The following is a 27,792-nucleotide window of genomic DNA, read 5'->3' on the forward strand; positions in this document are numbered from 1 at the left end:
CTTCCTAGGCCTGCATATATGGGGTGGCAGCTATTTTGTGGGCCACAGCTAAATTTAATTTGTCCCCTAATCAGAAGCTAGCTATGCCGAGAAAACTCAAGAGGCTCCTGCTTGAGATGGCCAAAAAAACTCCTATTGAAAGGCCATCGATTGTTATGGCAAAAAAGGTAATAAACATAAAGAGAAATTTCAGAGCAAAATTACTTGCATGTGTTGAATATATTTGTTCATATGTTTATATGTAAACCTCGGTGTTATATTCTATTCATTGAAAGAGTTTTATATAATTGTATCCTCATAGATAATTGAAGCAGCCTGACTTTACAGTAAGAAAATAATAGGTACAATGGTGTAAAGATTCAAATTTCTCTCTTGCTGCATCAGAGTTGCCATGATTATCTGTCCCGTCAGGGGACTGACGCTGAGACTGTGTGGGCACAGCTAATCAGCAGACTTCATAAGGTATGCATTAGCATGTAGGGTTACAAGATTCCTTAAAGTGCTGATAACACGTTTTTGACATCTTTGGCGATGTTTTATAACATAAAAAGTAATTCCCGATGATCCATATATTAATTCACGAAGGCGCCTATTTTACAAGTTATGATAAAAAACGCGGCTATTTGGGCAAATTTGACAGGGCTGCAGCACCCAGGAGACGAAGGAGGAGGAGGGGCTATATGACGTCAGCGAAAGAACCTTCCTCCTAACTTACCAGTTTGTTGTTGATGCGACAGGTGTTCAGTTTGTCATTATTAGTATTATTATTATACATTTTATATATATATATATATATATATATATATATATATATATATATATAATATTAGTTATTATGCCTTCGCGTTGTGTTGCCGGCTTTTGCTCCAAAACCTACAAGGATGGGGTAAGTTTATTCAAGTTTCCCAGAGATCCCGAGCTGCATGCGAAGTGGGTGAAGCAAGTCAGGCGCACTCGTGACAAGTGGGAGCCCTCACCAACATCCGTCCTGTGCTCTGAACACTTCGATTTGGATTGTTTTGACACCCTTCCCAGCTTAAAAGAATCTCTTGGGTGTGCAGTTAAGCACAAACGTGTGTTACCATCAGCAGTGCCTACACAGTGTTGCCAGATTGGGAGGTTTCCCGCCCAGTTGAGCGGTTTCAAGTGAATTTTGGTGGGTTTTGAACATATTTTGGGCTGGAAAACGTCAGCAGTATCTGGCAACAGATACTGCTGACGTTTTCCAGCCCAAAATATGTTCAAAACCCACCAAAATGCACTTGAAACCGCCCAACTGGGCGGGATTCCTCCCAATCTGGCAACACTGCCAGTATTCCGGAGGGGGTCTACTAGTAGCTATGCCGGATCCAAAGACAGTCCTCCTGTCAGAACATGTGTTCTGAAATGACATAAGATAAAGGTACGTAGAGCTATAGATTCTACATGATAATCATAAATGTAATCATAAAGTCGGCGTGATATCAGTCATGTATTTGCTTGTGAAAGCTTGCGGCTTTCATGTAACTGCCGCCTAGCAACGAGAGGCAAAGGGTAAAGAGGGTAGGCTATCATAGATTCTATTCGGAAGAGATCAACACAATTCTAGACTCCCAGAAGAGGAAGAGCTAGTACTAGAGAGTTCACCGGCGTTTTCATGCGCCATTTCCATTGAGTAGAACCAGAGTAGAACCATAGGATGTCTATGAGTAGAACAGCCAGTGAACCGCAGCGTGTTCTCCCGCTGACGTCACAACATGGCCGCGAGCCACGGACCCAGTTTTCTTGCGCTGTGCAATTAAAAGTTGGATTTTTGCATAACAACAGCTTCTTTTCATGTAATTATACCAGAAATCTAACATGTTTGCCATGTTGTATAGTTTATTTAAGAAATTGCATAGAGTCATGTTCATGTCATCAGCCCTTTTAATATTAACAAAACCCAAAAATAAATTCCTTTAAACTGACAAATAATATCCATACAAAACATGTTTGAGTGTTCACTTGTTCATATTTGTACCTGTATACTGTGTACAGATTTTATTTTAAAAGATAAACAATGTCCTTGGGCACTGCATTCTCACTCTCTCCAAGGCTCAGATATCACGCACGGAGTACAAATTACACAAGAGAATCCGAGATTGTGACGTAACTTACCACATGACTTACCAAGGCTAATGGATCTAGTGGATACATCACTTCTAAATTGTTGTAAACAATTGTTTAAATTGTTGTAAACAATTTTGAAGATGCCCATGTGTCAAGCGTTTCGGCGTAAAAATAAGCCTGATCATTGAAGCAGTGAACACACACACACACACACACACACACACACACACACACACACACACACACACACACTTTTGTCTTGGTATCCTTGTGAAGACCTTCCACTGACATTATTATTGCAGTGAATTAATGATGTGCCTGCACCTCAACCTAACCCTAACCTCAGTAATGAAAAGGAAACTTTTTGGCTCATCTATCTGTCTGTCTGTCTGTCCGAAAACACAACAGCAGCAGTGTCCTTGTGGGGACTATCCAAATGTCCCCACAAGGTCAAAATTGTCAGATTTTACTATCCTTGTGAGGACATTTGGTCCTCAGTAGTATATAAAACCACACACACACACACACACACACACACACACACACACACACACACACAAGTAAACAGTGAGCAGACTCGTACCCAGATTTTGTGAGCCTTTTGCTGCTTATAAATACTCCGTCATTGGCTAGGCGGTGTTTGTCTGTTCGTTTCAAAAAATTAATTTTTCCTTGTATTATGTGACATGCTTTTGTTTGTTTTTATGCACTGAGAAAAGTGATCTTTTTAGATGGCATGAATCACGTTGCTATGACAACAGGATTGTTTACTAGTATCTGTGTCAGTACTGTGTATGCATTATCTAGCCGAGTGAGATTTAAACATCATAAAAGTGAAGTCTGTTGATTCACGGATTTTGTCACATGGTTACAGAAAATTTCTGATTAGATTTTTAGAATTGGAAGCCTTTATTTGTCACATATACATTACAACACAGTAAAGTGCTTTCTCTGCAGTCAATCTATCTGAAGCAGTGAAAGCACGCACGCATGCACACAGAGAGAGAGCGAGCGCAGTGTTGCCCGGGAATTTATTTATTTGTTTAATAGAATTAGAAGCCGGGCGGCACGGTGGTGTAGTGGTTAGCGCTGTCGCCTCACAGCAAGAAGGTCCGGGTTCGAGCCCCGTGGCCGGCGAGGGCCTTTCTGTGTGGAGTTTGCATGTTCTCCCCGTGTCCGCGTGGGTTTCCTCCGGGTGCTCCGGTTTCCCCCACAGTCCAAAGACATGCAGGTTAGGTTAACTGGTGACTCTCCAGCTCGCCTGCGACCCTGTAGAACAGGATAAAGCGGCTAGAGATAATGAGATAATGAATTAGAAGCCTTTATTTGATGGCTCTGTATTACTACGGCAAACAGCGTACTAGTGTGCCAGTTATGTCACAGGCGGATATCCGGTTTCAGTGCAAATGGTTGCATCCAGGTAAGCCTATTTTTTAATCAATATCATAACTTTTAAAATGGATAAATTTTTGTTATAAAGTTTTATTTTTAATTTAAATGTGCAGACAGAACATCAGGGCACTTTCCATGATTGACAAACGGTGTTTATTTTTGGGTTTTGTTTGACTTTAAGAAATGAGATTAAGGGAAACACGTACTCTTATAAGATTCCTCTTTAAAGCCGTAGTCAGTGCATTTTAAACCTGCATTATTCCCGAAATCATTTATTAATAAATTAAGTACAAATGGATGACAAGTAAACTATTGTATATACCGGTAAATATGTACCTGGAGATTTGACTTAAATGAACACAAACTACCATCCAGAAACCAGAGTGGTGTAAAAATACATCCCTAAAGAGCATTGATTGCAGCTTTTATGGCAATACTCCATATATATGGCAAGTTGGACCCCCTTCAGGCAGCTTGTTAAAAATGTTGACACTTGGAATAAGTGTTATCATAAGCCACTTGTTCATGCTATGTGTTGTTTTTCCATTCCAATGAGTGGCCTCTGGGTGTGTATAATTTAATGTTAACATAGTATGAACAATCATAGATTATCACAGAACCATAAAGTATCATACATATAGTAATATAACAAATATTTTCATCTTAGGAAATGTTCCTAATTTTCACATGATTTAATCAGTATGTAAACTAGTATTTAAACTTGCATTCCTCTGTAATTTTAGGCATCCAACAGGATTAATGAAGAAGAAAGTTTCCCAGATGTGGGCTCATTCAAAAACACAGCTACACCTGAGGGGAAAACTGGTATATTTATAATCTGAATCTTTCTTTACTGATTACAGCTCATTACATTCTGGATTAGTACATCAAGAGTGCCTAATCCTACTCCAAGAGATTTAAATCCGTCTGCTGTGCATAGTTCCTACCTCTAATTGATTAAATTCAAAAACGGTTCGAATGCTTCTGAAGACCCAAATTACTTTGATCGAGTTTTATTATTTTGAGTTTGGAACCCTGCAGGAATGGAGATTGTATGCATTATATCCTTGGTTGTATAAATCTTTAACTGTACATTATTTGTATGTTTAATAAAACATTTTAACCATAATGTTTAAAATAAAGTGTTAGGCTTTTATTTATTTATTTATTTATTTATTTATTATTAATGTGTGCCATTTTTTTGCGATGCTGTTTGCAGGTTTCATCCCTCTGGGCCATGATGTCAGGTTGGCCCCTGTATCTGGTCCTCTTCCCCAGAGCAACTCTCTCTCTGTGACATCAAGGCTGCCTGAAGCTTTCACTTCTTTAGCGACCCACTTTACTCCTATAGTAGTGACTCAGGAGGATGTCAAGGAAGAGGAAAAGCCTAACCATCAGCCAAGGATAGGCAGGTAAGCCATTGCTTATTACTCTATTGTGTGAAGGAAATGAATAAACTTGATTTAGTGACTTCAAACTAATTAGTTCTCAAAAGCTTAAAGAGTAACCACTTCCAATCCTGTCGATCACACCTTGACAGGAAAAGTGTTTGTCATCCATAGTATAATTTTTGCCTTTTTAAAACTTGTTAATGTTTATAAACAGTGGTTTTCTAAGCGATCTGACTATTATCTCTGTTCTGTTCATTGTGTTAAAGCATCCCCAGTGAAATTGAAATCGGAAATGAAGACCTGAGTGCTGAAACACCACTACTTCAACAAAACTGGATGCAGGAAGAGCAAGAGGAAGACTATTGTTCATCCTTGTCCAGTAGCACAACTGTTCTTACCTCTTCCCCTCACACCAACCTCCAAACAGCCTGTTCAGAGTTAAATAGCCAGTCTCTGCCAACCTATCCCAATGTCTCATGCTCTACCGGTGTTTGCAACAACTTCCTCTTACAGCAGGACCCTCAGAATGGCCGGCTCACACTGGTTCCTGTTCACATAGCTGTTTCTCAGCCAATCACAGGCCTAGATCTTAGCCTGCCATTGAGGGCAGATCCAGAGACTGATTCAGGAACCCAAAACACTGAGCATGATGTGCGTCATGTTACCAAGAATGGAGAATCTGAGCACCGTTTCACGCCCTCTTACCACAAGAACAGCAAAGACAGCATTTCAAATAATAGAGCTCACCTGAATATCACTGAGCCTCCCCAAAATACCAAGTTACTGCGCACTAGACGACAGAGACACCACATCCTGCAGCAGGTCATAGGTCTTATCAGAGAGGAGTTTGCCTTTGACTCTTATCTGGAAAATGGAGCAGAGGAGCTGGTAATGGGTAATTGAATTATGGTATTTTGATTAAGTCAGCCATTTCTGCATACAAATGCTGAGACCTTTCTCGTTTGCTAATAGACCTAATATTTCAGGACATAGTGTTCCCTTGTGCATTGCTGTGGAAATTAGATTAGGGCATTAGATTCTGAAGCATAATACCTTTTTATTGCTTTAAAGGAAAATTGGCTAACCTTTCTCAAGCATATTATGCTGATTAAGCATCTATTTAATTAAGCTGGAATTAGATCATTAATTACACTATAACCACACTATGACCAAAAAGGGGTGAGTGCAGTTCATTGGCGTTATAGCATATTTTCTTGTTGGTTTATTTATTTATTTATTTAAAATGGGACTTTATACATTAAATTATTCCCTTGTAACTCCTGCTGTATATATCAGTATTTTTATGTTATCTATTTGTAGGAGAGTACATTCTTTCTTTAACAAGCCTGCACTTCGAGACCTTCTGTAGAGCAATAGTGGAGAAGTTCAGTGATCTCCACTGGGATAAAGACCTACTAGGATTGCTGCACTGTCTTGTCAATCATGACCGCTCTTTTCTGTAAGTAGCATGCAACCTATTGCCTGTGCCAGGTTTCAGGAAACCACTTTTTTTTTAATATTAATTCATCCATGTGCACACTGAGCCTTTAAGGACAGTACTGGAATGTCATATATGACTCTGATAACTATGAAAGAACTATTATTTTATTATTAACAACCTATTTAGGTCAGCAACCAGCAGCACACCCTTTTTTTCTGGAAGTCTACCCTAAATCAGTGAGCTTCGTGATGCTCGTTGAATTTTAATTTACTTCCAATGAGACTTTCACAATATCCACTTATGATCCAAACTCTCCACTACCCCCATTCTATCCATCATTAGCATTCATACTAGAAGCATTTCAAAAAGCCCTTCACCCAGTCCATCTCCAGGCTGATGGATCCCTATGGTAACAGAAAAGCCTGGGCTTGGGACTGACAAGAAGACACTTGAGCTTCTTTCAAGTCTAGGAGGGGTCTGCAGGAGCCAGATGTATACATAGAGGAAGCCAGATGTGTAAACAGAGGAGAGAAAGCCATGCAGCTAATGCCACTCCTTTGTAGAATTTGTTTCTGGATGGGTCACATGAGGAAGAAGAGTTCAAGGAGGGTGTGTAGCATGGAGGATGGAGCACAGTCAAACACAATAGGTCCTTTTTTATGGATGAATCACATGACACTCAGATCCTACTCGGTGTAGGCTTGGAGGGCTGGGATGAGGAGATGATGGAGAGAGAGAGAGAGAGAGAGAGAGAGAGAATGCCATAGTTCCATTTCTTGCTGAAAATGCAAACTGTTGTAAAGTGTTTTCTATGGATTTAGGAAGGATGCCAGGAGAATTCTTGAATGGCAAGTTACTTGCTTTCCAACTGACTACTATCCAACTGGTATGTGTTGCTGTTGTGACTTCTGGTCAGCTGTCTTCAATCAATCATTGTTCTTTTCTGCTTAATTTAAAATGAAGAATCCTAATTTGTAACCACAATTGCAATAATAGTCACATAGCCATATATATATTTACATTGTTATTTGTGATAAAAGTGCTTAGGTTTGTCATTTAGTAGTTTGCTGGTTTCATGACGAAGGATTTTTTTAATCTGCTTTACATAACTTATTAAACTGTTCTTTTGATATGTGCCAGGTGTATTTTTCTGAGGGTTTTTTTTTTTAGCATTTAGAATTACAGGACCAGTTAAAAGTTTGGACACACAATGAGTGAGTGTGTCCAAACCTTTGACTAGGACTGTATATTTTTTTTTATTTGGCAGACAAATGTATCCAAATCTACATACAAGTAAGGTAGAAGTATATTCCAAGCACCTAGAAGGTCAAGGTCCTGTAAAATTATTTGCAGGTTTAATAGCTCCAGTTTGCCATACTGTGCTTTTCTGTATGCAGTAAGAATGATCTAATTATTGAAAGACTTGAGTGTTTCTAATGATCCAGAACATTAAGAACAAAATGGTGAAAGTAAAGAATACTGTACACACATCAAAATCTGACTGATACTATCTTGATATTTGGTAACACAATAGTAATATTGTTAGGGAGACAGTTAAAAAGATATAGCATTGGAGAATGTAGCTATTGAGAAATACAGTACACTTACACGTTCAGATGGAGAGGGCTGAAATTATTGCAACATCAGTATTTAAGTGCTCTAAGAACAGTTAAGGTATTTCTTTAAAGGTCCCATGGCATGAAATTTTCACTTTCTGAGGTTTTTTAATGTTAAAATGAGTTCCTCTGACCTTCTTAAGTCACCCCAGTGGCTAGAAATTTCATAATGTGTAAACCAAACTATGCCCAACATTTGAGAATGGCGCGTCAAAACGGCGCGTTTATAAGCTCTTCCCTTTACTACGTCAGCAAGGGAGATGATCCCCACGCCCCCCCTCTGGATTCCCACCCACTGTATGGATTGCCCCGCCCAGTTGTAGTGAGGAGACCATAGAGGACACAACAACATGGCATCACCTAAGCGAGCGAAACATGGAAATTGCGCTGTACATGGATGTGACAACACAGAAAAGAGTCTGTTTTTACTGCCGACGGGAGAGCCCCTGAAGACGCACTGGCTTAATTTTATTTACTTCAATAATACGCCGTCGAGTCTACCTAAGACGGTGTATGTTTGTCGGAAGCATTTTCCTGAGGAATGTTTCCACAACTTGGGACAGTACAGGGCAGGTTTTGCACATCAACTGTCACTGAAGCCTGGGTCCGTACCAAGCATCCCTGCCGCATCAGCCACAAACACCGAACAAGTAAGTGTATAACTGGTCGTTTTGCCGTGTTTTAAAATCTGTGCGTTAGCCTAGCAATGGCTACATTAGCTGTGCAGCTAACTGCTTCCTGCAGTTAGCCAGGTAATCTGCGCTACAAAACTAAAGGGCATGCAGCATGCTCTGTTAAACTGAGTTTAGTCTGGAAATTGACTTAACTTATGAGCTTATGTTTGACTGTTGCGCCGCAATGCATGTCTTCTGTTGGATAAGCGATATGTTGCTGTAGTTGCTGCTTCTATCCTCTTTGGTTATGGAGTGCGTGTTCAAGCCTAGGGTATTATACATTCGTAAACTACCACTCCGAACACTCTCACTCTCTGTTCTCTGTGTCACGTTGAGTTTACGAAAGGAGTCCGAGGGAGAACGGGATTTTGTCTTAGCAGCGTGGCTACAGGCACTGATAGCAGCGAGTATGTGTGCGCTCAGCTTGGTCAAGCCCCTCCCCCTCCCCCCATGGCCCGCCCCCACCCTCTACCCTTCCCTGCCTCCTGCTTCTCATTAGCAAAACGAAGCACTGGGAAAAGCGCTGAAATGGGGCTTTCTCCCAGGAGGCTATATTTACGTGCCGAGGGTTCATTTCGAGAAAGGCTGCGGATATAACATCCGGAAGCCTCCACAAGCCCGTTTAAAGCATCAACAAACCACCATGCCATGGGACCTTTAACATTGTCAGAAAATCTGTAGCCATGCACTATTCAATATTATTATACATACAGGACACTTTTTTTGATGGAATAAAAACACATTCTGTTCCCTTCTAGCAGGTTTCATTCATTTGGTTTGATAGCATGCAATATTGTTAGCATATCGCTTACCCTACGTGTATTACATCACTCTACCCAATGGAGAATGAGCGTTGAATATGGTTTACGATATTGCATAGTTGTCAAGACAACATGACATCTGCGCTAGAAAGCAACTGTGACAATTTGTAAACAAACATGGCCGCCAGGTTTACTTTGTTAAATACGGAAGATTTTGAGACAATTTTGAAAGAGAAAGACATGTTGAACACCTGAAAGGAAATGTATGTATGTATGTATGTATGTATGTATGTATGTATGATAATAATAATAATAATAAGAATATTGGCTAGCTTTTTTTCATGGTCTATCAGATATATTCCATTCAGCTAGCATGATATTGAACGAGTCGAAGACAAGTTCAGTATCATACTAGCTGAATGGAATATATCTGATATACCATGAAAAAAAGCCAGCCAATATTATTTAAATACAATTTAGCAATCTAAATTAAGTGACTCCATAAAAGTTCCATTAATTAATTTTAGCTTAGCTCCAACTTGATGTGATAGAACCTGTATAGAACCTGTGAAAATTGTGAAGGGTTAATGAGGGTTACAGAAATGTTTTGCCATTTTAGATCTGTACAATGTTTTGATCTTACTGATGTTTTAACATGATCATTGGCTATCAGCTTAAGCTTTTTAGCAGATCTTGAGAGAAAATAGTAACAACAAGTTAAAACCAGCCTAAAGAGTAATTAAAGGAAATTGAACATCCTATATAAACTTACTCTGTCTTGGAGGTCTGCTATTGAACAAGGGCATTGACAACATTCAGTAAATACCTTAAAACTCAGCTTTACTTAAAGCACTTAGACATTGTTCTTCCCACTGAAAACTGTATGTTTTTGTCTACAGTGGTGCTTGAAAGTTTGTGAACCCTTTAGAATTTTCTATATTTCTGCATAAATATGACCTAAGACATCAGATTTTCACACAAGTCCTAAAAGTAGATAAAGAGAACACAGTTTAACAAATGAGACAAACATATTATACTTGCTCATTTATTTATTGATTGAGGAAAATGATCCAATATTACATATCTGTGAGTGGCAAAAGTATGTGAACCTTTGCTTTCAGTATGTGGTGTGACCCCCTTGTGCAGCAATAACTGCAACTAAACATTTCCGGTAACTGTTGATCAGTCCTGCACACCGGCTTGGAGGAATTTTAGCCCATTCCTCCGTACAGAACAGCTTCAACTCTGGGATGTTGATGAGTTTCCTCACATGAACTGCTCGCTTCAGGTCCTTCCACAACATTTCGATTGAATTAAGGTCAGGACTTTGACTTGGCCATTCCAAAACATTAACTTTATTCTTCTTTAACCATTCTTTGATAGAACGACTTGTGTGCTTAGGGTCGTTGTCTTGCTGCATGACCCACCTTCTCTTGAGATTCAGTTCATGGACAGATGTCCTGACACTTTCCTTTAGAATTCACTGGTATAATTCAGAATTCATTGTTCCATCAATGATGGCAAGCCGTCCTGACCCAGATGCAGCAAAACAGGCCCAAACCATGATACTACCACCACCATGTTTCACAGATGGGATAAGGTTCTTATGCTGGAATGCAGTGTTTTCCTTTCTCCAAACATAACGCTTCTCATTTAAACCAAAAAGTCCTATTCTTGTCTCATCCATCCACAAAACATTTTCCAATAGTCTTCTGGCTTGTCCACATGATCTTTAGCAAACTGCAGACGAGCAGCAGTGTTCTTTTTGGAGAGCAGTGGCTTTCTCCTTGCAACCCTGCCATGCACACCATTGTTGTTCAGTGTTCTCCTGATGGTGGACGCATGAACATTAACATTAGCCAATGTGAGAGAGGCCTTCAGTCGCTTAGAAGTTACCCTGGGGTCCTTTGTGACCTCACCGACTATTACACACCTTGCTCTTGGAGTGATCTTTGTTGGTCGACCACTCCTGGGGAGGGTAACAATGGTTTTGAATTTCCTCCATTTGTACACAATCTGTCTGACTGTGGATTGGTGGAGTCCAAATTCTTTAGAGATGGTTTTGTAACCTTTTCCAGTCTGATGAGCATCAACAGCTCTTTTTCTGAGGTCCTCAGAAATCTCCTTTGTTCGTGCCATAATATACTTCCACAAACGTGTTGTGAAGATCAGACTTTGATAGATCCCTGTTCTTTAAATAAAACGGGGTGCCCACTCACACCTGATTGTCATCCCATTGATTGAAAACACCTGACTCTAATTTCACCTTCAAATTAACTGCTAATCCTCGAGGTTCACATACTTTTGCCACTCACAGATTTGTAATATTGGATCATTTTCCTCAGTAAATGAATGACCAAGTATAATAATTTTGGTCTCGTTTGTTTAACTGGGTTCTCTTTATCTGCTTTTAGGACTTGTGTGAAAATCTGATGATGTTTTAGGTCATATTTATGCAGAAATATAGAAAATTCTAAAGGGTTCACAAACTTTCAAGCACCACTGTATATAGCGATAATGTCACAAGTTATTCTTCGTGGCACACAGTGCTGTTCAAATCACTGCACGTCTTGTTTTGAGATCAAGTCATATGGTTTTGTTTTAAAAAGGGCTTTTGTTGTCATTCTGCTCTTGTCTCTGTCCCTCTCTTGTCATTTTTTTCTGGTCACTGTTTGTTTTAGTGGGTAGTTCTTCAGTAATGGAACGACCTTCACAGCAAAATGTGGTAACTTTTTCATTGCAGTACTCAAGATAATGGGATTAAATAAAAATTTCACACTGCATGGGGTATCTTTTAACACTAAAAAAAAAAAGCATAGAAAAATTCTGTGTTCAACTCTGAATGCAAAACCTTTTATGAGGAAAGAAAAGTCAGTAACGGAATTATGTCAGAAAAAAATTAAACTTTCATTTCTTAAAATTCAAATCACGATTTCTTTGAAGCGACATTGCTATAATTGGGCTGATGATTTTTACATATGGTCTTCAGTACATTTTGCCTTGGATTCCATACTCTAGCAATATCACTGAGCTGACAAGTTAACGCATTCTTAAAAATTTCATAATTTTGGCCTCTCTGCTGAAGAATTGCCCTAGTCTACCTGTTCTCTAAACCCTACTAAGGACTTTGGGGATTATTCTTGGATTATCCTGAATAAACTTTATGCTGAGCATATATAGGCTACTTATTGTGCTGCCTCTGTACACACATTACAATAATCCTGTGCCACATGTTTTAACAGGTAGATGTACTGTATAGTCCTAATTATCCAGTGTCACCCAGAAGAGTGTGGTTCCTCTCAGGGATTTTTCCTTATGTCATCTCAGGATCTTCGAGATAATGAGATGAGATGAGATCTCAGGATCTTTTCCTTCCCATTATTGTGCCTGGGTTGCTCATTAGGGATCTAAATCTATATACAGCATGTGTGTAAGACAGAGGTATTCTTTTCAGGGGAAAAAAAAACAGATATGGCATTGGTTTGAGCAGTTGCAAGACTGCATGTCTGATTCTAATGAGGTGTGCATGGCCAAGAACAGATATTTAGGGTTTGCCAGTTTTGCTTGATTGAGCTCTCTGTAAGACCTTCTTGAGAAATAGTCCTGGTAAAAGAACTGAAGACCTGACAGAAGCTCTTGCAGATCGTTGGGTATCTAGACGTGTCACCTGCCCCCCTTGACCAAAGAGGCAGCTTTGAAGTTTTGCAAAACATCACCAGGCTAATCTGTTTGAGGAAATAAGAAGAAGGAATGCTTTACTTCTCTACTGTGAGAGGTTGATTGGTGGTTTCTCGAGTGAATATTTATATTAGCCTGCTTGAATTTAGTGGGCAGTTTGACTTTCATGACTGGTCTGGGGCATGTGTCCTGCAGGAAATGTGAAAGGAAACTATGTTGTATTTCATTCTCCTTTCTCTCTGCTTGTTTTTCTTTCTCTCAGTGCGTCGGCTGAAGATCCTTCATCGGAGCTCGAGGAAAGGGCACTGACATCACTCACGGGTGCCAAGAGGTGTGAGGGAGAGGAGGGAGGGAACACAGAACACGGTCAGCTTGACCACAATGCAAACAAGTACCATGCTCCAGAAGAGAGACAACATAAAGCAACTAGACAACAAAACCAAGGAGAGACTAAGGACAAACAAGGACGTATAAGAACAGAAGACGGAAGAGGAGAAGGAAAAACGGCCGATGAGATCAGGAACATGCAGAAAGAGACTCAACCAGTCCCATTTAAGAAGCATCATCTTAATGACAGCACAGGTAGGTGTGGCCAACAGTGACATCTGTCAGGACTTAAAACTTCCATATGTCAACTGAGTTTTGGGTTTTTTTTTTTAAAAGAGAGGATGTATTTGTATCATTGTAATTTGGATTGGCTGTTGCATGAAACTATGAATGCAGCAATGTCTTGTTGGATGAACTTATAATGGGTGAAATGTATTCACCACTGCCAGACACACACACACAGAGAAGCCTCAATGCTTCTCTCTTATTCAGCTTTGCTCTGGAAACACTTGGAACGTGAACTTTCCTCCTCTTTCTCTTCCTTCCCTTTCTTTTTTTCTCATGTTTTTGTAAACAAGTCAAGTTTCAAGTCAAGTTTATTTGTATAGCGCTTTTAACAACAGACGTCGCAAAGCAGCTTTACAGAAAATTATAGACTTTTTAAACATGAGTTAATTTTATCCTTAATTTATCCCTGATGAGCAAGTCTGTGGCGATGGTGGAAAGGAAAATCTCCCTCAGACGACATGAGGAAGAAACCTTGAAAGGAACCAGACTCAAAAGGGAACCCATCCTCATTTGGTTGATAACAGATAGCATGATTATAAATAACTCGCTTCTATAACAGTGTCCTATACAGTCACAAAGTATAACTGTGTAACCACGAAATTCACTATAGTTTTAACATGAAGTCTGTTGTGTTGAAGTTATAAACTGTTCATTGATGGAAACTTGAGTGCAAAACAGTTCATGACAACTGCAGTCCTAAAGTTAGCAAGTCAACTGTGGTCCTCAGACATAAGTGTCCAGAGCCATCTTCCAAGTGCGACTTTTGACTGTCCATATGGGGCCGTCCTCCACAGGAGCAATGTGATGAGACTCCAGCTAGATGTAGGGCATCAGGATGGATCAGGCAGGTCCAAGGAGCAGAAGAGGTCAGCACCACTGGTGTCTCTGGATCGATATGTAACTCAACAGAGAGGGACAGACAGAGGGAGAGACGGGGGAACGCAGGTTGTTAGGTATGCCCAATGTCACCTAAAGAGTAAGAACAGTGTACATTTTGCACTGAGTGCAAGCAAGGACTCTGGCAAAACTAACTATGACCGCATAACTAAAAAGGGAGAACCAGAAGGTAACATAGTCATGAGGGAGCCCTGGGACATAAATGATACAAAGCCCTAGAACATAAAGCAGCCAGCCACTACACCGTCAACAAACCCGAGTGGCGGGGACAGCACCCATATGGTACATCCCAGTTTACCAAAATACTCTATGCCTGAGGACCCTCCAGATCTCCTCCTTTACCTAATAAACACCATTAACAAAAGGCTTGACTAAATAGATATGTTTTCAGCCTAGACTTAAACACTGAGACTGTGTCTGATTCCCAAACACTACTTGGAAGGCTGTTCCATAACTGTGGGGATTTGTAAGAAAAAGCTCTGCCCTTTGATGTAGCCTTCACTATACGAGGTACCAGCAGATAGCCTGCACCTTTTGATCTAAGTAGGCATGGCAGGTCATAGAGGAGCAGAAGTTCGCTTAGGTACTGTGGTGCGAGACCATTCAGTGTGTTAAAGGTCAATAGTAGTATTTTATAATCAATACGAAATTTGATTGGGAGCCAGAGCAGTGTGGATAAGACAGGCGTGATGTGGTCATATCTTCTAGTTCGAGTAAGGACTCTTGCTGCTGCATTATGAACTAACTGGAGCTTGTTTACGTACTTATTGGAACATCCAGACAGTAAGGCATTACAATAATCCAACCTAGAGGTAACAAAAGCATGAACTAGTTTTTCTGCATTATATAGTGACATTTATATTTCTTATCTTAGCAATATTTAGCAATAGTAAACACAATGGTATTCTTTTTCTGTTTGCTTATCATTAGTAGTATGAGCTAGATAACAAAATAACTGGATAACAACCCAAATACTGTATTACTGTACATCATACCAGGGTACAGTTGAATTCGCAAATCTGATTGATCAGAAGGTGTTGATTAATTTTATTTGACAGCATTTCTGACAGTAGAATCTCCAATGCAACTCACAGGTTTATATTAATGCACTCTGTTGAATACGTTATCATTTCTATTCTAACAGCTCATTCAGGGGAACTAGTACAGCAGATAACGCGCCACGTAATCCAAGTGTGGTAATAAACACAATTAAAAACATGCTGCTTTTTAACAAAGGAAAATATATCATTGTTGACATGCTTGGCAGAGTTTTCTGCAAGGATATGTTTATTTAACGTCTCAAGGAATCTCTAGTGTCAGCGCTTTGTAACAGTAATAGGTAAAACCGTTCCTCTTCAGCCACGGGAAAGTCTAAGGATAGAGTGTTGCATTTTGCCATTTCTCTCTAATATGACAAACTCAGGTTATTTTATAAGGTAAGTGATAACAGAAGCTAACTTGTCGCATGCGTGTTCCACAACAGTAGATGCAGCTGGGTTATTTTACAATCAGGGTTCGCAAGCTAAAAATCACATTTAACACTTATTATCTTCAATATCAAAAGGCTTGACTAAATAAACTTGGTTGTTTATTGTAGCCCTGTGATCGCTCTATTTACCGTGCAAAAAAAAATTTTGGTGATAACATTATTTTTGGTGAATGTATGGCAATATATGTCATATTTAGCAAAATTACTCGTGTCATTTAGAAAAAGTGCTTTTTTGACCATAGGTAGCTCCAAAAGGGATGCACTTAAATCATTCTTTATACCATAAAACAAATATTTGGTTCCATATAATTGGAAACATAGTTAAGTTTTAATGTTGAATGCCAGTAAGTTTTCAGACTATTTTGATCAAATTAGTATGTAATTGTGTCAAAAAAATGTCCTCTCCGAGACAGCTAATTTTTCAATATAAAATAACATATCTAAAATGATTATTTTCATCCTAAAATGTGGTCAAGATATTGGGACATAAATATTAGAGACAACTAACACAAAGCTTACAGCCTTATATTTAAAAGCACTATGGAAGTAGTGGATTCTGAATTGTCAAAAAAAAAAAAGTCCTCTCCGAGAATCACTTCATTTGTTTCTCCCAGCCCTGCTTAAAGCTACACTTAATCTTCTTTATCTTATAGCAGATTACACAAAACTACCATGCACATGTCGAAAAATTACCTGAAATCTGTTCTTTAACTTGTCCTTGAACCAGTTTGAATCAATTTGAATTTTGGACCCCTGTGACACAAACTTTGTACCCTGATTGTAAAACAACCCAGCTACAAACAGAATAAAGTGTCATGATACAAAACCTTTGATGCAAAACATGGGTCAAAAGTGACCCGGCTGAGTTTTTATCTTCTATATCTTTGCAATAAATTAATTCCATCATTCAGTATTCAAGGTATTCCTCAATTAACTTGTTTTTGATCATCATACATCCTTATTTCATTTTTTCCTTTCTTACTTTTTGAATAAAAACCCTTTTTGTATCACTACCCTTCTAATGCACAACATGGGTCAAAAACGACCTGCATTCATTTTCCAGGTTATTTCATGTATGGCTGAGTGTTTCTATGATATACTTTTGAAATAAATTCATTTTGTCATTTACTTTTCCAAATATGCAGTAAATATCTTGTTTTTGTTTAGCACAAATCATCATTTTTATTTTTCCTTTCTTAAGTTATGAACAAGCACAGCTTTTGTAATTCTACATCAAGTTTACACACATGGGTCAGAACCGACCTGCATGCATTTACTACAGCATTTGGTGGGAACTGTGAATTGTGCTTGTGTCAGACATTTCACAGCTCAGCACAGCGCCCTTTGCCCATCTAATACATGCAAGTAATGTTTTTCAATTGTTCTAACATTACCTTAGAAAAAAATTGATGATGTTTAGGTTACCTTGAGAGTGAGTAGATTACTTGTCAGAAAGTTACAAGTAATTACTATTAGCTACCGAGCTGTCGACATATTCTACTTTAGTTAGCTAATTTTATTGTAGTTGGCTTAGCTAACTACATAGTTAATGAATAAATAACTGGCCCCATTCACTGCTAAAGTAATTACTTGAAACAAATTATTATTATAGTATTAAGACATTTAATTTTAAATCAGGGTGGCACGGTGGTGTAGTGGTTAGCGCTGTCGCCTCACAGCAAGAAGGTCCGGGTTTGAGCCCTGTGGCCGGCGAGGGCCTTTCTGTGCAGAGTTTGCATGTTCTCCCCGTGTCCGCGTGGGTTTCCTCCGGGCGCTCCGGTTTCCCCCACAGTCCAAAGACATGCAGGTTAGGTTAACTGGTGACTCTAAATTGACCGTAGGTGTGAATGTGAGTGTGAATGGTTGTCTGTGTCTATGTGTCGGCCCTGTGATGACCTGGCGACTTGTCCAGGGTGTACCCCGCCTTTCGCCCGTAGTCAGCTGGGATAGGCTCCAGCTTGCCTGCGACCCTGTAGAACAGGATAAAGCGGCTACAGATAATGAGATGAGATGAATTTTAAATCACACTTGGATGACCCATGTGTAGTAATATAAAAAGTATTTTTGTTCATAAAATAGGAAAGAAAAAATTAAATTAATGATTTGTGGTAATTAAAAACAAGATATTTAAAGAATACTTGGAATATTCAATCATAAAATAAATTGATTTCAAACGATAGAGCAAAGAAAAACTCAGTCAGCATGAAATAACCTTGAAAATGAATGCGGGTCATTTTTGACCCATGTTGTGCATTAGAAGGGGTGCGCATATGTTTTGCATCAAAGGGTTAATAGATAAAAATGTTATTCATTGGAAATTGCAGGGGAATTAGAGCAGCAAAACACTTGTTCCAGGTTTGGGAAATGATCACTTTCAAGGCATCACACAACCCTGTGATGTTTTATCTCTCACTTTAAAATGTGCATGATTTCTATTGTTTCTATTCTGTCACACACACATCAGCACACTTATCCAGGTTATTTTGGCTCTTTGTTCTAGTGTTGAGTGGGCTCAGTATGGACATGAAGAGCAGCAGCTCTCCAGTAGATGGAGCTGAAGTGCGCGTGTGTAGTGATGATTCTCTGTGCCAATATTCTGAACTGGAGGAGAGTACCGAGACCCAGCTTTCCCTGGACTGCTCTGCAGAAATGGATGATTCTGACTCATTGATCTCAGACAGGGCAATGTCCTCCTACTCAGGCTTTCAGGGCCCTCTGTCCCGCCCAACCTGGGCCCTGGCTCTGTACGGAGAAGTCTTTTTCAGCCAAGAAGTGGTGGCGTATGCTTACAAACTGAGCAGCCACACTGACTCACCAAGCTTGGAAGATAAATCACAGGTAAGAGCCACAGCTGTACATGTATGTGTTTGAGGGGAATATGAAACTCTAACTGAATACCATGTTGCGGTTGAATGTAAAGTTCAGCCTGCTGGCTTTGTTTTCTGTCCTGAATGTGCCTTAATCTTTATTTTCAATGTTTGCTTAATGCTAACTATACTAAAAGGAGCCACCATTCTTATACCAAGAATTTTACCAGGTATGTTTTTTTTTTTTTTTAAATGGAAAAAATGGTTTGCTCCAATAAAATGTATCCCTTCCTTTACACATATCATGACATTAGTATTATAAGGTTCTGCCATTCATATATCATTCTTTTAATACTAAGGCCACAATATACAGGGTGTTTCAAAACATTTGATATTATTTGAGATGTAAATATCCCAGAAACTACATAGTCTAGGCAAATGAAACTGAACAGCAGTAAAAGATTTATTCCTCAAAATTTGAATGAGAAATTCAAAAGGTATGTGGATTCCACGAACGAGTTCACAAATTTTCAATATGCACGCCTAACCCAGCCTTCCTCTTTGAACTTTTTGTGCCGTGTCCAAATCTGCATTGCAGTTGGTGCATTTTTAGAGAATTCTCTCATAAATACACGCTGCGCAGTCTTGTTCGACTGTGTTCGAGCATACTCGAACACACAAAACACATTTTCTTTTCCAGTGAATGGCATTTCTATACCTAAAAAGATAAAAACAAAAAACATGAAACATAAAATTTTGACCTGTTTCCACACATGCTCTTAAACTTTGAGGTCAATCAAACGAGAATTGGCAAAGTTATTAGATTGTGAAATTATATCATCTCATCTCATTATCTGTAGCCGCTTTATCCTGTTCTACAGGGTCGCAGGCAAGCTGGAGCCTATCCCAGCTGACTACGGGCGAAAGGCGGGGTACACCCTGGACAAGTCGCCAGGTCATCACAGGGCTGACACATAGACACAGACAACCATTCACACTCACATTCACACCTACGGTCAATTTAGAGTCACCAGTTAACCTAACCTGCATGTCTTTGGACTGTGGGGGAAACCGGAGCACCCGGAGGAAACCCACGCAGACATGGGGAGAACCAGGGCTTTGAACCGGTTCAAGGAACGAAAACGAAAACAGGGAACTTTTTCTATTTCACATGAAACAGAAACGAAACCAAAAACTTTATTATTTTTTATGTTCCGGAACAGAAACGCTTATTAAAAATAATGGTAACCGGTTAATACCGGTTTTTATTTCGTTCCTCAAAGTTTCCGTAGCCTACAAATTAAAAAAAAAGTCATTCTTCTCCTGCGCAAGTTTCTATGACCCGCTGGGGTTCACTTCCTGTGTGACGTTCGCTGACTGAATGGAGAGAGCGGGAGGGTGGACTACTATCACGTCTCCACATCTTAAATAAGAGGTAAATATTGCAGTCTATCGTTATTCAAAAACGTCAATTTCAAACACGATATCAATATGTTTGTCCACGTTAATGAGAGGCTCGCGAACATTAAATGACGTTAACCTCTGTTAGCCTATCAATGCATAGGGCCTGACTAGCCTTTGGTAACACGCTAAACGAATTAGCTTTCATTTTTGGCACTTTTTCTGTTTGTGTAGATGGGAAGACATACTGAGAATCCAAATCGCCAACATTTGAAATAATAATTGTTTTGAATGATTTCTTGTCTTATTTAATGAAGGTTGTAATAGAATTAGCCTACATTTGGCTTAAGCTGGATGAGACAGAGACATAATTTTATAGCCATTTGTTAAACAGCTGACAGGGAACGTAATTAACCGTTCCGGGAACGAAGTTTTTTTGTTCTAACCGGTTCGGGAACGTCAATTTAATGGTGGAACCCAAAACCGGAAACGTTAAAATTCCGTTTCTGTTCGGAACGAACCAATAGGAAAAAAATTCTGGTTCAAAGCCCTGGGGAGAACATGCAAACTCCACACAGAAAGGCCCTCGCCAGCCACAGGGCTCGAACCCAGACCTTCTTGCTGTGAGGCGACAGCAGTAACCACTACACCACCGTGCCGCCGAAATGATATCAAACGCTCAAATTGAAATCAAGGTTACCAGAAATTTACATGCAGCCATTGCTGTGGACATATAGTATATTCTTAATATACGTAATATGGTGTGTGTGTGTGTGTTTCAACTGTTACTAAGAGAGCTGAGTGCTTTGATTATTATGAAGAGAGCTTTGAATGGCTCAACAGTCAGACAGTAAGAACTCTACGGGAGGACAGAAGCTACAGCTGTGCTCCACACACACCTCCTGCATCAAAGCACTAGCCATCAATGATGTTACCATAGTGAAGCACACAGACACACCAAAATATTAAACACTGAATTCGAACTCCTGAACCAGTAACATACCAGTACCTATGAATATCATGCTCCATGTCCTGTCTTTTAGGATCACTGTGGCTTGTTTAATGCCAGCACTGTTTCTTACCTAACTCTGTATTCTCAGGTTTCTGCTCAGCCTTATGGACCTACCTATAATCTTTGTGTTCTTTCCTTCAGGAACTTCAGCAACAGCTGATGATTGAGAGCAAAAATTTAAAGAAGACCAGAAATTACTACCACAAACTAATTCAACAAGAGAGGAAAAATAAAGGTGTGGCAAATTGTATCATTGAAAAGCACAATGATGCTTTTGTTCATCTATTTTTTTTTTTTTTTTTTAAACATGACGTTTGTGAATTTTTTGTTGCAGCTTCTGAAGCAAAGGTGATGCTGTCCAAACTGAGGGCCCAGTTTGATGAACTAAGAACTAAAGTAGAGTTCCTTAACTCTGTAAGGCAATATCTCCAGGTAGGTCTCGACAGATTCCTTCTCACATGTTTCCACTGATAAAACACAAAGCAATCCAGTGAATAATCAAGAATAGATAGAGTATTGGAATAGTTTTGAAAGAACAATTATGACAAAACCCCCAGTACTAGAGGGGGATCAGATGCTGCTTTACATTTCTTATATACGTGGAAAAAGATGTGGTGGGTTTTTTTTTTTCTTTAGGATATTTCATAACTCTGGAAGTCATAAAATGTTAACTTTAGTTATAAAGTTCTTCTATAACGGAGGGTCGTTACCACCCAAAAGATTATTTTCCATGTTCTGAAGTGTTTTATTCCTCTTGTACCACATCAGTTTGCCTCCAGTTGCAATTTGTAATTTGTTAAAGAGCCACACTTTTATGTTACACAGTTATATTTAAGTTTGTGGAACGTTAATTAGTTCCTGTTATTGCACTGTAGCACTTACTATCAGTTATTCCTTCACCACCCTCTTATCTCTCTGTTGAAGTGAATAAGACAAAAAAATCTCTACTTGTCGTCATGTTACTGAGAAACCAGAACGTGTAAAAAGGACTTCTGTCCTAAAGACTCACTTGTGGTGGAAAACTTATTGCCCATTACAAAACACTGACACTGGAAACTCCTTCCATTTTCTTCTTCTTTTGGCTGCTCCTGATTAGGGGTCGCCACAGCGGATCTTTCGTCTCCATTGCTCCCTGTCTTCCGCCATCCTTCTTTACCACACCTGCCACTTTCATGTCCTCTATCACCACATCCATGTATCTCCTCTTTGGCCTTTGTCGTTTTCGTTTGCCTGGCAGCTCCATCCTCAACATTCTCCTTCCAACATGCTCTGCACCTCTTCTCAGGATGTGCCCATACCATCTGTAGCTTTCCCTAGGTGTGGGTGGAGCACAGAGGACGGCAGGACAGAGATCAGGTTCAACAAATCGTTTTATTGCTTCCACTTTTCAGGGAACACAATCGGTCTAAACCAGACACACACACACACACACATCCGATGTCTGGTTCGGGAGAGATCTCCTCTGCTCTCGCTCTCCCTCCCTAAATAGGGCGCGGTCCCTGGGAAGACACACAAACACAGGTTAATTGCTCTCAGGTGAAATGAATCTGCCACTTACCTTCCCTGACTCCGCCCTCCTGTCACAGACCGGTGCTTGACCACGCCCCCGCTGCCACATACCCCCACCGCCCGACTCAGGCCGGGCAGCCGTCCGGCCCGCAGCCGACTCCCCCCCCCCTTGACGGGAGAGGAAGTCCGCCACGACCATCTGCGCCCCCGGCCTGTGGACCACCTTGAAATTAAAGGGTTGGAGTGCCAGATACCAACGGGTGATCCGCGCGTTGGCATCTTTCATGCGGTGGAGCCATTGGAGGGGCGCGTGGTCCGAACAGAGGGTGAAAGAGCGCCCCAGCAGGTAGTACCGGAGGGCGAGGACCGCCCATTTGATCGCCAGGCACTCCTTTTCGATCGTGCTGTAGCGCCCCTCACGCACTGACAGCTTGCGGCTGATGTATAGGACTGGGCGATCCTCCCCCTCCACCTGCTGGGACAAAACGGCCCCCAGCCCTCTGTCCGACGCATCCGTCTGTAACATAAAAGGGAGAGAGAAGTCAGGGGAGTGTAAAAGTGGCCCCCCACACAGTGCAGCCTTTACCTCAGAGAAAGCCCGCTGGCACTGCTCCGTCCACTGGACCGGATCTGGCGCCCCCTTTTTAGTGAGGTCAGTCAGCGGGCTGGTGACGTCCGAATAATTAGGTATAAACCTACGATAGTAGCCAGCCAGCCCCAGGAACTGTCTCACCCCCTTTTTGGTCTTGGGCCTCGGGCAGGCCGCAATCGCTGCTGTCTTATTAATTTGGGGACGCACCTGCCCGTTGCCCAAGTGGAAGCCCAGATACCGTACTTCCACCCGCCCAATCGCACACTTCTTTGGGTTGGCTGTTAGTCCCGCCCGTCTCAGCGACCTAAGGACGGCAGGACAGAGATCAGGTTCAACAAATCGTTTTATTGCTTCCACTTTTCAGGGAACACAATCGGTCTAAACCAGACACACACACACACACACATCCGATGTCTGGTTCGGGAGAGATCTCCTCTGCTCTCGCTCTCCCTCCCTAAATAGGGCGCGGTCCCTGGGAAGACACACAAACACAGGTTAATTGCTCTCAGGTGAAATGAATCTGCCACTTACCTTCCCTGACTCCGCCCTCCTGTCACAGACCGGTGCTTGACCACGCCCCCGCTGCCACACCATCTCAGTCTCGTCTCTCTTACCTTAATTCCCAAGCTCTCCACATGTGCTGTCCCTCTGATGTGCTCGTTCCTTATCCTGTCCAACCTCCCATTGCAAACCGTAACGTTCTCAACTCCGCCACCTCCAACTTTGCCTCCTGTCTCTTCGTTAAGGGTACGGTCTCCAATCCATACATCACAGCTGGTCTCACTACTGTCTTATACATCTTACCTTTCACTTTTGCTGGAACTTTCCTATCACAAATGACTCCCGAAATCCTTCTCCAACTGCTCCACCCTGCCTGCACTCTCTTTCTCACCTCACTATCACAGCCCCCATTTTCCTGCACAGTTGACCCCAGGTACTTAAATTCACCAACTTTCTTTATGTCTACTCCTTGCATCTTTACTACACTCTCATCCCTATTCTCACCGATGCACATGTATTCTGTTTTGCTACTGCTCACCTTCATTCCTCTTCGTTCCAATGCATACCTCCATCTCTCCAAACCCAACTCAACCTCCTTTCTACTTTCACCACATATCACAATATCATCCGCAAACATCATGTTCCATGGTGACTCTTGCCTCACTTCGTCCGTCAAGCTATCCATCACTATGGCAAACACATTCTCCACATTTATCTCTCTTACACCATATCTGCCCATCACAACCTCATCTCCTCTGTTTCCCTTGCCAGCATGTCCATTGAAACCTGCTCCTATCAGCACACGCTCCTCCCTCGGTATACTTTCTACCACTTCATCCATCTTTTCCCAGAAAGACTCTTTCTCTTCATTCTCACATCCAACCTGTGGGGCGTAGGCGCACACAACATTGATTACCACTCCTTGAATCTCCAACTTCATGCCTATCACTATCTGACACCCTCTTCACATTAATCACACTGTTGACCAACTCTCCCCTCAAAACAATACCAACACCATTTCTCTTTCCATCAACTCCATAATAAAACAATTTGCATCCACCTCCAATGTTCTTGGCCGTGCTTCCTTTCCACCTCGTCTCCTGCACACACAAAATGTCCAACTTCCTTCTTTCCATCATACCTGCTAACTCTCTCGCTCTGCCAGTCAGTGTTCCCACATTCAGTGTTCCTACCCTCAATTCTAAGCTCCTTCCCTTCCATCTTTCATGCTGTCTCCTAACACGCCTCCCCCCTCTCTTTTTCCTTCTCCGTTTTGGCGCAACAGTAGCACACTTTCCACCGGCACACTGTTGACCAACAGTACCGGAGGCAGCTGTTGTTAACCCGGGCCCCGACCGATCCGGTATGGTATTTCTCTTTTCAATCCGCATGTTAGATTTGGCACAGTTTTACACCGGATGCCCTTCCTGACGCAACCCTCTCCAATTTATCCGGGCTTGGGACCAGCACCAAGAGTACACTTATGCACCCCCAGTGGCTGGATTTGGAAACTCCTTCCATGAATCTATATAATAAGCGGTAAAGTTTGTTTGTTTGTTTGTTTGTCTTGAGCTAACGTCACCATTTCTTGATGGATTTTCACCAAATTTGGTAAGTAGGTCCGCTGATGACCCAGAATTTTGCGGATATAAACAAAATTCAGGTACGGGCCCCAGGGAGGTCCTGGGGGGGCCACAACATCCACCTACCACCTCCTTCAATGCCTTTCACATTACATTTATCAACACAAACTCTCGACAGATCTTCACTAAACTTGGCACATAGGTACAGGAGATTTGGCACAATTTGGCAGAACTCAAATTCCATATTTGGTCCCCAGTGGGCCTCTGGGCAGTGGATGTTTGGATTTTTGTTTGTCTTGAGTTAACATCATTTTTCGATGGATCTTCACCAAATTTGACATGGAAGTCTGGGGGCAACCCAGAATTTTGAAAAACCCAGGCAATGCCTGGGGTAACCTGTTAGTGTTAAATAAAAATCTCTTCAAAGAAAACGTTACCATATCAGTGGTTCTATGCATATTATGTTCTATGTAATTTAACATGTTAAATAACATGTTTTTAATCTATTTATTAATCTTAGATTAAGTCTCTTTCAATGAATTGTTACTATAGAAACTATTAAAGTATTAGAACAAACACATTAATATAAACCTGTGACTTGATTGACAGCGATGCTGTTACAGCAAAATTAATCAACATCTTCTGACCAATCAGATTTGAGAATTCAGCAGCAATGTGGCATATTATAAACACTTTACAGTTTAATAAATAGGGCAAAATAATATGAAACCCAGATTATCTCAACATCTACTAGTAAATATTTTCTAAACATTCTTTTTGTTTTTGAAAGAGTGAGACCTTGTATAACATCTGGCAAGTTATGTAGCCTTAATTTCCATTAATCAGTATCACTATATTGCATCAACAACCTTGATTTACTCTGTTTTACAACTTTAATGTACTCACTGAGAAATTGTTGGTGTGAGTCAAATTCAATTTTGACACAACTAATAGCTACCAGTTTTGTTACAAAAATGTAAGATTCTGGTAAGGAACTTGTCTTTTTTTTTTTTTTCAAGAATAAATATACTGTAGGGCGGCACGGTGGTGTAGTGGTTAGCGCTGTTGCCTCACAGCAAGAAGGTCTGGGTTCGAGCCCCGTGGCCGGCGAGGGCCTTTCTGTGCGGAGTTTGCATGTTCTCCCCGTGTCCGCGTGGGTTTCCTCCGGGTGCTCCGGTTTCCCCCACAGTCCAAAGACATGCAGGTTAGGTTAACTGGTGACTCTAAATTGACCGTAGGTGTGAATGTGAGTGTGAATGGTTGTCTGTGTCTATGTGTCAGCCCTGTGATGACCTGGCGACTTGTCCAGGGTGTACCCCGCCTTTCGCCCGTAGTCAGCTGGGATAGGCTCCAGCTTGCCTGCGACCCTGTAGAAGGATAAAGCGGCTAGAGATAATGAGATGAGATTACTGACAAAAGTGGTGCTGAGGCACTCTGACATTTAAGTCTATTCCCACCAGAACATTTTGAATTAATTATTTTGCAAGTTCAGGAGTTGAATTACTTGTATAATGGGGAATAACCAAGCCCTAAGTCCACTTAACTGATTTATTTATGAATGTATGTCCCCAGACAACGCAGTGTAGTCCAGCTCAGACATTTTACCATTCTGCGGTGGGTTTCCCAAAAGCATCTTAATGCTGAGAGTGTATTAACTAGGAGAGAGAGCGTTCATTGTGTTGCTCGCTCTACCATTCAGCGATTATCTTTGTGCTGCGATGCTTTTGGGAAACTCTGCACTGATGACTGATGTCCTTGTGTTGTCAGGTGTTGTATGTAGAACAGTGGGGTTTGCCCCTCTCTCTACTGCCCTCTCTGGCTTCTTCCGGATCTTCTACAGTAGACCTCAAAGCCAGTGAAGATCCAGCCATATTGAGCCTGGTGCCTGAGCAGCACAGAACAAGAGGTTGCTCTCCCCTACTGGCTGGAACACCCAAAGGCCTGATGGCTTATTTATATGCCAGGTAGGGAAGAAATGAATTGAGATAGACAATGAGATTCTAGTGTTATACTGTTTTTCTATTGCTTTATTCCCAAGTTCAAAACCTTTTCCCACAAATGTTTCATGTATTAAGGATAACTGTATCAACATTCACTATATTATTTCCCTTTTCCTGTATGCATTTCTTTATTTTTTATTACACTGTCTGCATCACCTGTTATGGTCATTGTATCTTGTCTTAACAGATTATATATCACCCTAAAACAATATCACATTAGAGCTCGAGGCAAAAATATGGATTATGGTAGTTTCCTCAACCAAATTTGCTTCATGTTACAGTTTTTTACAATCATTTTCATACTTGTCTCAATACCATGTTCACTGTTTCAAAACACTTAGCATA

At 40.8% G+C, this 27,792-nt stretch overlaps 1 protein-coding gene across 1 annotated transcript in view; it reads left to right on the top strand.

Annotated features, from left to right (window-relative positions):
* Positions 1-27,792, top strand: part of LOC132888895 (kinase non-catalytic C-lobe domain-containing protein 1) — a 125,824-nt gene that overhangs the window by 50,454 nt on the left and 47,578 nt on the right. The window contains exons 10-20 of the mRNA XM_060924989.1: positions 9-167; positions 385-462; positions 4,224-4,305; positions 4,700-4,892; positions 5,138-5,766; positions 6,192-6,330; positions 13,304-13,623; positions 18,543-18,880; positions 21,404-21,497; positions 21,597-21,694; positions 27,215-27,411. Coding sequence (XP_060780972.1) covers positions 9-167; positions 385-462; positions 4,224-4,305; positions 4,700-4,892; positions 5,138-5,766; positions 6,192-6,330; positions 13,304-13,623; positions 18,543-18,880; positions 21,404-21,497; positions 21,597-21,694; positions 27,215-27,411 — 2,327 coding nt within the window. The remainder of the gene's footprint in view (positions 1-8; positions 168-384; positions 463-4,223; positions 4,306-4,699; positions 4,893-5,137; positions 5,767-6,191; positions 6,331-13,303; positions 13,624-18,542; positions 18,881-21,403; positions 21,498-21,596; positions 21,695-27,214; positions 27,412-27,792) is intronic.

This window comes from Neoarius graeffei, chromosome 7 (assembly GCF_027579695.1).
Source record: "Neoarius graeffei isolate fNeoGra1 chromosome 7, fNeoGra1.pri, whole genome shotgun sequence".
Taxonomy (NCBI): domain Eukaryota; kingdom Metazoa; phylum Chordata; class Actinopteri; order Siluriformes; family Ariidae; genus Neoarius; species Neoarius graeffei.